The sequence below is a fragment of the Ascaphus truei genome, chromosome 9 (genome assembly GCF_040206685.1).
Source record: "Ascaphus truei isolate aAscTru1 chromosome 9, aAscTru1.hap1, whole genome shotgun sequence".
Classification (NCBI taxonomy): domain Eukaryota; kingdom Metazoa; phylum Chordata; class Amphibia; order Anura; family Ascaphidae; genus Ascaphus; species Ascaphus truei.
In genome coordinates, this window is record NC_134491.1 from 63,793,983 (window position 1) to 63,807,947 (window position 13,965).

General features: G+C 44.2%; 1 protein-coding gene and 1 long non-coding RNA gene across 4 annotated transcripts in view; one reads left to right on the top strand and one right to left on the bottom strand.

The window, feature by feature from the left end:
• The window catches only part of LAMB3 (laminin subunit beta 3), a 54,084-nt gene extending 46,758 nt beyond the window's left edge, over nucleotides 1–7,326 (bottom strand). For 2 of the 3 annotated variants that reach the window (XM_075615233.1, XM_075615231.1), the window contains exons 1-3: nucleotides 7,172–7,326; nucleotides 6,485–6,550; nucleotides 5,549–5,703 (exon numbers count right to left, since the gene is read on the bottom strand). In XM_075615233.1, the coding sequence (XP_075471348.1) occupies nucleotides 5,549–5,703; nucleotides 6,485–6,509 (180 nt within the window). In that variant the 5' untranslated portion in view covers nucleotides 6,510–6,550; nucleotides 7,172–7,326. Of the gene's footprint in view, nucleotides 1–5,548; nucleotides 5,704–6,484; nucleotides 6,551–6,948; nucleotides 6,969–7,171 lie in introns of those variants that run through there. The other variant, XM_075615232.1, reaches the window with a different exon arrangement.
• Nucleotides 4,553–12,111, top strand: LOC142503156 (uncharacterized). Its single transcript, XR_012803951.1, has 3 exons — nucleotides 4,553–4,682; nucleotides 9,635–9,730; nucleotides 11,517–12,111. It is a non-coding gene; the product is annotated as an uncharacterized LOC142503156 (long non-coding RNA).
• The last annotated feature ends 1,854 nt before the right edge of the window (nucleotides 12,112–13,965 follow it).

Here is a 13,965-nt window from a genome sequence, read left to right on the forward strand (position 1 = left end):
GCTACAGTAAATATCCTGGCAACACTGAAGGATTCTGGGGAAAGAACAGGCATCTCTAGCGCAAAATACCCCTTGTAATCTAATCCATGCTTCCTGCTTTAAACATTTATTTTCTTCTGTGAGATTTAAGGATGCTTGACCAAAAATATATATTGTATCATTGTATCACAAAAAGAATACATAAAAGTTAAGACAAACTAAGCTAATAGGCTAACCCAGGGGTGCGCAAACAGGGGGCACGAGATTTTATGGGTGGGGCGCAGCAGTTACAGAGGTCCCGTGCTTAAATTAAATGCCGGGGGACCGTGCGAGGCCTCTGTAACTAACTTACCTTGGCTTCCAGCGATGCGTCGTCTTTGTAAACCGGCTTCAAATGACGCTGCGGGGTCACGTGACGTTGCGTTCCCATTACAACGTGACGTCACATGACCCCCGCGGCGTCATTTGAAACCGGAGCCGAGCTGTGGGGTGAGCGGCGGGGCAGAGGTTGGAGAGCAGGCAGGGGGGCGCAGGGGGAAAGATTGCATACCTTGGGTTAACCCACCCCCCCCCTTTTTTTTTTTTTTTACAGAACAAATCAGTGAGAGTCATGCAAGCCTGGACCGTTTAGATAATTGCAACATTTCTCCAGAATGGAAGCACTGTTCAATGATTGATGTGATTGATATGAAAAATAAAAAGCAGATATAATTTTCAATCAGATGGCAGCGGTTCTGCAATGCTTCTCAAACATTCGCTATTATATACCACTGATTTTCCAACAATTCTGTGACCTTCTATCCATGTAAATGGAGTCTGCAGGGTATTTATATAAACAGCCAAAGCCTCATAGGATGATAGAGCATATTTTCAAGCATCTGTTACTAATCTGGTAACAGCTTGAAGTGCTTTGTATGAAAATCATCAGTCATATCAAATGATTTGATAGGGAGGATGCATTTTTAGCGGCCCAGAATAAATGCCTGGCTTCCAATTCCCGAGCTCCCTGCTTATGATTTGGGGCTGTGTCAAAACTTTTGGGCCTTTAAGACTTTTCCATGGTCACCTTATTTAGTAGGCATGGCGCCATTATGGCCTCTTGCCTATAGAGCTCACCAGCCAAAAACATCAGCTTGCTCCATACTCCAATCATAAGGGGGTGAAAATGGATGGGTGTTTCTGGATCCTCTGGATTAAGGCTGAGACTTCTCCTCCTCTAAACGATGAACATTCTGTATTACATAACAATACTACATATTTTTGCACAATTCCAGCCAGCTAAAGCGTCTTCTCATTAGAGAACTACTCAATCATTGCAAAGGTTCTCCAAAAATGAGGACAGCTCTATATAGTTCAAATGCAATCTTTCCTTTGTTATGTATCTCACCCCAAAATTGCAATCTGATGCACAGTTGGGCTAAACTAGCTTGATACACTGACAGCAACAGACAAGACAAGATTAAAATATCTGTTGCAGTCAACTTAATGCCTGGTTACATAGACCCTAAGTGAATTTTTAGTCCAACGAGCTTACATGTTGCACAATGATAACCTAAATTGTGAATAACTGATTGAGGCTGGAATATATTTCACGGGTGTATGCAATACCAACATCTTAAGCACAACACCACGCCTCTTCCTGTCCTTATACCAGACTGTATTATAGTCTTGTCGGATTCCAATGTGATCTGCCATTGTACAATATAATTGATCCCAAGCAGCTCTCATTGATGTAACACACTGGTTAATAAAGACCAAAAGCTTGCCCACGAGTGCAGTTTAGGAGGACTAGCCTTGCGATGGAAGGATGCCAACTGCTAAGGATCCACCGGTGCTTGCTAAATAGTGCACTTCATATTGGCACAAAACCCAGACAGTACATAGTGAGGGCTGGGAGTGAGCAGCTTGCAATGACCTCTGTGTCTGTTGCAAAACTGAGCTATAAATGCACAGCCAACTGGTGTCATGTCAGAGACTCTTTGTGGGCCTCAATAATCATTTATAGACTGTCGAGAACAAACATTGTATGTAAAAAGCAACTGTCTGTTCCAAGCCGCAAGCCTCAAAATCCTGACACATCAATGATATATACATATAAATAATTATATATTTGGCGCACTGATTTATTCCCTCTGGCAGCAAACAGACAGCAAAACTACCATTAATATGATGCTGAGAAAAGGTATTGTGAACATGCGATAATGTATTAAGGTACTTTGCTTATAAAGGTTCTTTGTCACACAAACGTTACTAGACGTTCCAAATAATTTGGACAAAATACACCAGCCATGTTATAATTTATTTGCTTTTCAACAGTATCTAATTTGTATAAAAACCCTCTCTCTCTACTTATGGGACATGTGACTGATATCATGAGCAGGAAAAATGGGTTAAGTAGATGTCTTGGGTTTAGGCTCCTGCTCTCCGTTCAGTGACCGTAGAGAAAGGTCTTCCAAATGAACTTGCCAGTAAAGGCACAAGTCAGTCACTGTATGCTGGCAGAAGAGACGTGCAACTTCTCCTACGCTCTCCAAGGGTCACAAAGACCAGACGAGTTTCACAAAATGTGCAGGTCCTCCCATGTAACTCTGTGCAAGGGGCAGCGTTCTCTCAGCTATTTCCAACCTTACAAACTCAATGCCTCTTCACTCATTGTATTATTCCCGGCCACTATGCACCGACTTGTAGTTATGCTGGTCTGTGAAGTGTCACATTAGACGTCTTGCAATCTTGTAATGCAGGAGGGGCCAACTTCAGTCCTCAAATGCTGCCACCAGGTCCGGTTTTGAGGAAATTCCTTCTTCAGCAAAGGTGGCTCAATCAGTAGATCAGTCGAAGACTGAGCCACTCATTGAGCCACCTGTGCTGAAGCTGGGATATCCCAAAAACCTGACATGTTGGTAGCCTTTGAGGACTGAAGTTGGCCCCTCCTGCATTACATGGTCAAAACAATGAGTGAAACAGATAATATTGCGCTCATAAGTGACCTGTGATATATATAAGTGATGATAATAAAGGTATTCAATACAACCTGATAAAGTGTGGTTTTATGCTGCTGGTCTGATGGGAATGGCTCAAACACCAGGCTATATGGAAACAAAGAAGAGACAGCGCAAAAAAACCATAGTGTAGTAAATTCAATTAATATTTATAAAGTGAAGGTGAGTATTGCACGTACATCAATGAAAAAGGGTTAATAGCATGACATGTTTAGGGACATGTTACCACTCAGCAGGGACAGCCAGACACCAATGCAGAAATCTTTACACGTTCACCCTCTTTGCTGCTGGCATCCAGGGAGACTCTGTGCTGCTCTGTGTTGGCGAGCCGTGTTGAAGGAGCTCCAGACAGTGGATCGGCAGAGATGATCTCAGCTAACTTCCGTGTTACTCCACGCTGGCGTGTGACATCATCCGGCGGCGTCTCTCAGCCTGTCGCATCTAAAGCGTGTTACTCCTTTAGCGATATTCGTTCGAGTGGTGGCAAAATGTCCCAAACAAGTCCCACAGAGAACTAATGTCCAAATAAGTAGCCACAATGGGAATAATTATTCACGCCAGCGTGGAGTAACAAGGAAGCGAGTTGAGACCATCTCTCCCGATCCACACGTGTGAGACGCGACAGGCTGAGAGACGCCGCCGGATGACGTCACACGCCAGCGTGGAGTAACACGGAAGTGAGCTGAGATCATCTCTGCCGATCCACTGTCTGGAGCTCCTTCAACACGGCTCGCCAACACAGAGCAGCACAGAGTCTCCCTGGATGCCAGCAGCAAAGAGGGTGAACGTGTAAAGATTTCTGCATTGGTGTCTGGCTGTCCCTGCTGAGTGGTAACATGTCCCTAAACATGTCATGCTATTAACCCTTTTTCATTGATGTACGTGCAATACTCACCTTCACTTTATAAATATTAATTGAATTTACTACACTATGGTTTTTTTGTGCTGTCTCTTCTTTGTTTCCACATGGTCAAAACAATGACTGAAAGACAGCCTCGCTCATCAGTAATAAGTCTTTAGAAACCTACACTGATCATTAGCATTATTTATCAGGCATTAGAAGGCAGTCTCACTCATTGGGAATTATCTCCTGACAGTCCATCTCATTGGGCGTGAGCCCCAATCAATAGATGGCAGTGTCACTCATTAGAAGACAGTCGCACTCATTTTGAGTCTCACTCAGAAAAAGCAGTCTCTCTTATTGGAAAGGTGTTTCACTCATTAGAAGGCAGTCACACTAATTAGGAATGAGTCTCAATCAGAATGTGTTTTACTAATTTTAAAGCCATCTTACTCATAGTATCATTGACCTCAAAGAAACTCACTCTACTGTAAAACCCCTTAGTATACATTCATATATACACACTGCCTTCCTCCCCCTCCCTTTCCCGGGGATAGTAAGGAGATAAACTGCTCTGCATACCACAGTCTTAAGCGCATTGATGGACATAATCTCTGGCCAATGGCTGAATGCAGAAAAAGGGAATATGCCCATTGGACCCTGAGGAGCTGAGATGTCATGGCAATGGGAATGTGGAGATACACAGGCAGGGAGGAGTGAGCTGAGAGGGGGACCTGTGTGAGAGAGTGAGGAGAGAGGACCAGTCCTGAGGAGCCTGGTGGACAAGACAATGAGTTCACAGAGCCAAAAAGACCAGCAGGACGGCAAGGAGAGAGAGACTGTGCAAGCTGTGGTTCAGAGTTGTGAGTCATAAACCCAGAAAGCAGCTGGGAGATCGCTCCTACGAAACACATAAGTATACTTTCTAAGTGCCCTGGGCATGACACCCTTTGTAAAGTAGCAGGCCTTCAACCATTTCAACTATATAACAATACAGGAGCTCCAACGCTGTGCCAGCACCTACACTGGCCCTTTTAGTTAGCACACGAGCCACCTAGGACTGAACAAGTGACTCTGTGGGACATTAACGCAGCCAAGTTTGTTATTATATAATATGTATATTGCCTTAAGCATTGTCTGATCTCCTGACATTGAAGGTCACTGCATGATTTATGTGTTCCCTATCTATAAAGTGCTACTATTTATAAGCTGCATGTCCCGCTGTGTTGTCTGACACCAGTCTGGTTCTTAGCAGGCTGAATATTCCTGCTCAGGTACAGGGAAGGTGGACTCAGATCCCTGTCCTAGTATACACATATTAACACAAATAGGGAAATAAAGAGGGCTTACACTACTAAATTGTATTATTTAACTTACTGTATGTATGACCAACTTCCACCCAACAGAACTCAGCATTTTCTCCTCTCTTTAGAACCACCTCACTTAGAGGCACATTTATCAAGTGAGTTCAACAGGAGTTAACACTGGAACAGCACTTGATACATGTACCCCATAGTGCCACATCAAAAACACCTACTGCTCAGTATCTCCTAATCTCCCATTGACAGTTAAACCTCTTATTGACTTTTAACAAAAACATTAGGAACATCATCTCATCTTTGCACACTAGGCACCACAAAATACACAGCAATACGCTGTATATTGAATAACCTTAGAATAAACTGCACCAGCCTCTGTTGATTAAATAGGTGATCTGTTCTGGACATACCTCTTTGTATGGAGAGCAGTAGGTCTCTGGCTTCTGAAGTCCACATGTTGAGGAGGCCCTCAAGTGATTGGTCCTTCCAATAAGAAGATCTCCCACTGGGGGGTAGCATGCTCCACGGGAGCAGTCTCTCTGCGCATGCAGCAGGCTTGGCAACGCTATGAAGAAGACAAGATGCCTTTTAAAGGGTCTTTTCCAGCTGCACTAACAGTAAATAGATGTAGGCACGACCAAGTTTTAGACTGCTAGACTGTGATTAATAGGGGACCGAACAGGTGAACCGTTGGGTTACCACTAGATATTTATCAGAGAGTTTAAACAATGGTTGACTTCTGGGAGGGTAAAATTTCAATCATTCAGGTGATAAGACATTTTAATCCAGATTTACTAAGCAGTCTTGTGCAATAAGACATCTTCTGGCCATAAGGCACATTGCAGTCCATTAAAATTATGTCCTAATTAGGACAGTGTCATAAGCATATACCATACTGTATAAAAAAGCTGCATACAACTTGGCCGATGGTGACCCCAGTACCTGACGTATGGATGCCTTAGTACCATAGTGGGTTAAAAAATGCCATGATTGACCATAAACTCTGAACTTGTTAACTTAAAGTGAAGCATCAAAATCCTCTTTTTCGATGCACGCGGACTCCAGCATGCTAAAGTTGGACAACCTTAATATTACTTGAAACAATAACCAATCTAATATATAATATAGGAGGTATAATCAATATATACACCCTGGAGAGATGACTTTTGGCATCTCTAACAACTGTGCATACCTGTGGCCAACAAGTAGAAATACCAGCAAAACCGTCATCCAACAGTGATTAGGACACACCTAATCTAAGTGTCTAAAGCCCTTTGTATACTTATCTGCGCAGGAAACATAATACATGATAATAGTACAATTAAAAAGAAAACTTGGGGACTTACCTAGAAGTATGATGCATATCCACATCTTGTGGGTCTTTGTATTCTGCACACTAAGCTGATGAGTACCTATAGCAGGTATTAAACAACATACTTGTATTAACAGACGCTACAGCTTTCCCCGAAAATCTAAGCATCTGGGCTCCAGAAGTTATGGAGAGTGGGATCTGTCAGGGTTAGGTGATCACTTGCAGGGTTAGGGAGAATTCTGTGTGATTCTTAACCCTTCAGTTGACAGAGAGGCATTCAATACATTTTGGAATTTGTAGTCCTATTTTTTTTTATATACTAAAGCCAAGGCTAAAATTCCCAAATCCTTATGTGGCATATAAAACCATGAATAGTCCCAGAAGTGCTGATGGGCACCTCCTATGGGGACATTTTCACTTCCTTCCATTAGTTCCATATAAAGATGAAATACAATCCTACTCCTCCCTCCCCCAGTCCTTACCAGTCCCTTAACCTACTTGATAGTCTACTTTTCTGTGAATTATTTAACAGTACAGAAAATCAGGTGTCGTCGTAGACTTTCATGGAATCTCACTCTACAAAAAAACTATTTGTCCCGAGACATCCCATAGACTTCCGTAGAGTCCCTCTCTTCTGTAAACAAAACTCCAGGCTTAGGGTATTAAATGGATAGAGCGTTGAGCTGCTTCGTGTTGCTCTGAGCACACCGGTACAACTCACCTGCCTGGACTTTCACTTTTCTCTGATATCCACACCCGGGAGCCTGCTTCCTTCTCCACCCCAAAAAAACTACTGCGATCTTCCGCCCTGGGCTGCCTTATAAATCCCTGCTCACCTGCAGCCAGAGTGAGTGTATAAGTGATAAGGGAGTGTGTCAGTATCCTCATCAGACGAACACACCCAAACATGGTTACTCATCACATACCACATCCTAGACACAGCACGCCTGCTGCACATTTCACAGGTACACTTCTGCTCATTCTATGGTGGTGAGGGGCCAAAACACACACTAACACTTCTCCGCTAGCCACTAACCCCTTCACTGCAGAGGGTTGCATTGCAGGCCCCTGGCACTGCAACGGTTAATGAATATTTTTTCTGAAAGTTAAGGGGTTAATGCAAGAAGGATTGCAAAGCAGGATACTTAACGCAGAAGTCTCTAAAGCCAGGGGTGGGCATCTCCAGTCCTCAAGAGCCACAAACAGGTTAGGTTTTCAGAATATCCCTGCTTCAGCACAGGTGGCTCAATCAGTGGCTCAGCTTTGACTGAGCCACTGATTGAGCCACCTGTGCTGAAGCAGGAATATCCTGAAAACCTGACCTGTTAGTGGCCCTTGAGGACTGCAGTTGCCCACCCCTGCTCTAACCCCTTTTGCTACCAGAGAAGCTTGCGATGCAGGACTCTGGCAGCGAAGAGGTTAATCTGCCCTGAATAGGGTTAAAAATAGCAACAAGCGATGGAGTCACCCAGCTCTTATTGTTTAATATGCCTGCAGGGTCCACATTAGCTGGCATTCTAATACACTCTTTGGCAGGTATAAAGGGTGCTGTATTTGCCTGCAGGAAGACAGGTATCATTTGAACACAGCATTCTCTGTTTAAGCAGGCGACAGGCAAGCGCAATTCAGTCTGTGTCTTTAACCCCTAGCTTGAGAAACAAACAGGCGCACTCACAGTTGCAGTTTTCCATAAAATAAACGAGTGCAGGTCCTTCCACAGGGGCAGAGGAATAACTGCTTAACAAACGATGCATCCACAGCTACGGTTTTGTCGGAATGAAGTAGATCGACGTTTCGGCCATGCCGTGGACCTTCTTCAGGATCCTTTTCTTGAGAAAGGTCCTCAGTAGGCCTGAAACGTGCATCTACTTAAGTAAATATATTCTTCATTTACACAAGAATGCTGGCGTACCTTCTCAGACGTCAACCATTGTTTGAACTCACATACCTGGTGGTAACCCAACTGTTCTGCTGCCTGTTCCCGTTAATCACAGTTTATCAGTCTTTAAAATATGGTCCTGCCTATATCTACTGTACTGTTTGTGCTATCGGAGAAGACCCTTTAACAAGGCATTATGTTGTTAAGCAGTTTAACCTATAACTTGCCAGGCCACTCTGCATAAATATCGACGTTTCCGTCAAGAACACAGACCTTGATACATAATAAGATCTGCCAAGAAGTCCTCTTAATGCATTAACCATATTGAGGTTACAACAGAGGTTCTCAACTCCAGTCCTCAAGACAGCCCAGGATATCCCTACTTAACCCTTTCACTGCCAACGGAGCTCACAATCCATTGTGCCACAATGCATTGTGCCACAATGCATTGCCGGAAGCCCTTCTGGCAGCAAAGGGGTTAAGACAGGGCCCTGGCTCTTTGCATAGCTGACTAACAAAAAAGGAGCAGCGCCCTATTACTAAGAAAAGGAATAATATACCCTCCAGGTGTAGAAGTTCTCAGGCTCAGTCTCAGTCTGATTTCCTGGGCTGCTCAGGGTGCATTGTCTACGTAACTGCACCTCCCAGGGCGTGTCTCTGTAGACATGGCTGTGTTCCAGATTCACAAAAGCTGCTGCACTGCCACATACCTTACAGTACAGTCACCTCTGTGGGTAACCTCATAATCAAAGGGTCTGGATACACACACACACACACACACATATTTCTGCTGAGTAGATATGTGTGTACTTGCTCAAATTTAATTCATCTACATTTTGCTCGAACGTTCGATTTAACCCAAAAAGTTCAGAAGTTCAAAAAGTTCGCACTTTGAATTTCGCCAGAGAGGTATCTACCCTGATATATGGCTTTTAGAGGATGGTGCGGTGAAAAGACTGAAAGAGGGAGAAACACATCTTTCAGGCTGTGGTGATTTTTATTTAGCAAAATCCATGCAAACTTTTTAAAAAGTTAGATTTTTTTTTAAGTTAAACAAAAAGGGCCGTTGCGCCAGGTCCGCAAACTTAGGCGAAACGTTCGCACGTCTCTTGTGATGACAGTTCAGGGTTATGGAGGATACTTTCTTCATTATCTCCACCAAGCTACAGGTCTCTTCAAGTGCTCCGGCCAACCTGGATGTTACAGAAATCCAAGTCATGCTTAGCAAGGCATATTAGATTTGCAGAAAACTTACAAAGAATCAGACATGTAGCACCTTGTCTAACATTCATATTTCCATTCTAGATCCTAAGACCATCCATGAAATACACACTACTGTTCATACAGCTTGCATTATGGAATATTAGAGGGTGATACTGTGTGATCCCATTGGTCCTGAAGGTATGAAATGCTATTGTAACATCAGTTAGCCATTTAAAGGTAGAAGGCCACACTTACTAAGCAGTACTATGCCATAAGACACCTTCCGGCACATTCAAGTGTATGGGCCGTATACAGTGGCGGATTTCTCATTAGGCTCGGGCCTAGGGCAGCAAAAATGCCCGCCCCATGTACATTTGCCACTCACTCAGGCCTATCGGGCACGATGGGAAGGTACTTACATGTGCTGCTCCTTGCTGACGCCCTGCTCCTCCTTTCGAATCGCAGCATCAAATGATGTCATGCTGTCGCGTTACCATGGCAACGCGCCGCTATGCAACGTCATGTTGGTGACGCTTCGATTCAGAAGGAGGAGGTCGGCAGCGAGGAGGTGGCTGCCACAGCTAAGTGCTTAGGGGAGGCGGATTTTGAAATCCGCCGCTGGCCGTATGGTATCTTCCAGCACCAGAAAGAGTTTTATGGAAAATCCCCACTTAGTAAATCTAGCCCATCATCTATGGAGCCGACGGTTAGCGTCTGAAACGACTAAAAAAAAAAAAATTACAATTTTTTGTTATCCCAAACTTTTTTACAAAATCACTCTAAGTAAAAGTTAAAACAAGATATAATCATTACCCAACACATTTTTTTAATTTTTTTATTTTAGCCTAGTTAAGGACTCAGCGGTTAATAAGACAGTGATTCTGCAGTGTTTGGACAGCTGCGCAGATCTTTGTGGAGTTACTCAGTGGCAGCCATATTTAAGAAGGCCCCCCCACAGAAAACTGGGATTGAAAACTGCAGGGGATATGTGAGAGCCCAGGGTATAATTAACATTAAAAAAAGGCAATTCCTAGAAGAAAAATATCACTTTAACCCCTGGAGTGCAAGACGGATCAGCAACGCACAGCTTTGCACTTAAGGGGTTAAAAACAATATGTGATCCAGATGCCTGTTTTGGGGCAGAATGCTGTTTTAAAATAACAGGCCACATATCAGTGATTGTACCCATGTTATTTTTTAGAAGATAAAGGGTTAAACAGAACATTGTACAAGGCTGGAAAAACCCATCAGCCAGATTGCGTGAGCAGCATTGGAAGCTGGTGTCGTACAAGCTAAAACAGGCACAGAGAGTGTATTCATCTGGCTAAATTGGCTCATTCTTACAAGACCAGCTTCTTCAGCTCCAATGCTGTGCAAATAATAATACTTTACCTTACATGGCTCTGACAATGTAAGCAGTGCTGTGCAGAGAATTGTGTAGGCACCATGAGTTGCGCTTCTAGCACAATTATGCGCAACCGCTCCGGCATAGCCGTTTCACTGTCGGGAAACTTGGATGCCAGGACTTTATGCCGCCACAGGTAAGGTATCCCGTAACCCAGAGGTTCTCAACTCCAGTCCTCAAGACCCCCCTACAGGTCAGGTTTTCAGGATATCCCAGCTTCAGCATAGGTGGCTCAGACTTTGACTACCTGTGCTGAAGCAGATATATCCTGAAAACCTGACCTGTCGGTGGCCCTTGAGGACTGGAGTTGGCCACCCCTGCCCTAACCCCTTCACACCTACCTCTGGGCCAAAGCTGCCACGGCTAATAGTCCCATTCTGATGAGTTGCTGCCCTCAAGCGCTTACAATCTAATTTTACTGCCCGAGACACAGTGACTTGTCCAAGTTGACAAGGAGAGCTGGGGATTCGAACCGGGTTAACCCACTTCCAAGGCAGCAACAGAACCACTAACTGTTTCTGCTTTAAAGCAACAGTTCCACCTAACTTATGATTTTTTGTTACCCCCCCTTTTTTTTAGACATGTATTGGAAGCCGGGGGTCTCTATTTCAGCTCCGTGGACCGCCTGCTCCCTGAGATACGTACTGGGGAAGGTGCAGCCTGTACTTTACCCCTCCTGAGGAAACACCACGCAGGCCACTAAAAGCTGCATGAAGAACCAGCGACCTTCTCTGGTACTGTATCTCCGGAACCAGACACATGAATGTGGCTGCGCTCCTGAGACCCCCTGCTTCCCAAAGCTGTCCAATGGATGAGCCTGTGACGAACTGCTCATTTGAAGCAGCAATATGGGTTAACTTTAAAAAACAAAAATAATAATTATTATTTATTACAGATTTGAAGCTTGGGGTTTCCGGAGCTGAACCCCTTTAATTTCAGCTCCGGGGACCCCTGCTTGCAGAGATACTCACTTTGTAGTGGTGCCTGTATCCTTGCAGGCAGAGAAACTGCGTTCCTTAATCTAATTGGCTCCTTAATGGTCCAATACGGCCAATAGGAAGCTGTGACATCATCCGGTGCAACTTCCTATTGGGCCGCGTGACCTGCACCGTAAAACTCTGCAGAGATACCGGCACCCCATACGGAGGTAAGTATCCCTGGATGCAGGGGGTCCCCAGAGCTGAAATGAATGGGGTTCAGCTCCGGTGACCCCTCCCCCCCCCCCCCCACGCTTGAAACCTGTAATAAAAATAAATATATATATAAAATTATTTTTTTAAGTGAACTTCTATTGCTGCTTTAAGAAAAGAGGATGCAGATAAGGTACAGTCCCTGTTACCCTATTTAAAGCACCATTTAAAAACCTTTTTAACCCCTTCAGTGCCCACATTGGCACTGAAAGTGCTAATTGCGGAGAAGCCACAAGAGGATTACATGTTAGGAAATAATGTGCCAGACGGTTAATTATTACAGAGATAAAGTTCAACCCAAACAGTCTGCTAGACTAAAAACCTCTGCAAGTGAAAGGAGCGAGAGTTATTATTTTAACCTTGGAACCCTTGCGATAAAAAAAAAGAAGTATATTTGTAATGTACAAGCCTTTTACCTACTGTCTGCATAGCACTGAGTGAGCACAATCGCCCCTTAACAGCGGATATTCCCCAAAAAAAAGGATTTTGGTAACATCCTGAGGCCGAGGTACAAGGATCATATTTGACAATCTTTTTTTGCGCGTCAAACTATTAGTGCTAAAAAGTAGACAAACCTTCAGAAAATGTGCATCGTGTGAGAGAAGGCTTTGTACATGCAGATGTAGTAATGCTTACTGTCCCCCATCTTGTGCCACGATCATACTGTGTGGGGGCGGGGGGAGGGTCAGGTTTCCGAATAGGACCCCCGGCAATGTTAATCCTTCTGGTGCCACGACTTCCGCAGCACCGAAGACATGAAGGCTCATTACAGCTGTATGACGCATATTTCGTTTCAATGGAATGTTGATTCATTGTGTCATGTTAAATGCCTCATGGATACAATTCAAATAAAAACAGAATTACAGTATGTGTATTTTTTATTTATTACTAGTTCTAGTAAATCCATTATTAGTGTCAGCTAAAGGGTGTCGCCGTTCTCTGATGTGTGTTACAGCTGCTCTGATACAATCCGAAACACACCAACCTTCTCATTCCCTGTACCCTACATTTCAATTTACTCTTCCATATAGATTGTAAGCTCCCTAGGACAGGGCCTCAACACTTTGCAGGCCTATCTTATCTCTTCCAAGGTTAAGATTATACTGCCTGCGTGACGGAGCGCTAGCCTCGTGCAGCCCAAGCGATCTGTGAACTTGGCTGCAGGATGTTGGGGGGCGATGGGGAGGCGTGGCGGACGTGTCACAAAGCTGGTTTGCCCTCATTGGCTGAACCGCTCACGTGACGCGGCCGCGCTTGAAAAGACACATTTTTTTTGTCTCTTCCAACGCGCACACTAGGAGCGGCATCAGAGGCAGTAGGTAATTTGTGTTTGGCACGCGCGCCATCGCATGCGTATAATCACGGCCTAATACAAATGTCTGTAACAGTTCAATACGCCATATAATCATATTATCCTTGAAATGTCTGTCAGTTTAATGTATTGCCACTGTTCATTTAATGCAACCATGTATCATCATAACTCTGTGCCCAGGACATACTTGAAAACGAGAGGTAACTCTCAATGTATCCCTTCCTGGTAAATCAGCGCGGAAGCGCTTAGCCCAGGAATACGCCAGACGGGACAAAGAACCAATCAGTGGTCGCGGAGAGAGAACGCCCAGCGTTCTGACGTCACTCAACCAATCACCACACAGACATTCTCAGCATTACGGAAGAGCAATGAGGACACAAGGCGACTCACATGGGGTAATGGAGGGGTAGTTTGGAATTATTCACTTAGCATGGGACTATATATATCGGACTTTCTTATCTTTTCTTTGCCAGTCACCAGAAAAAGAACTCTGTGCAGTTCGAAACGTCTTGTGTCCCACTGAAAG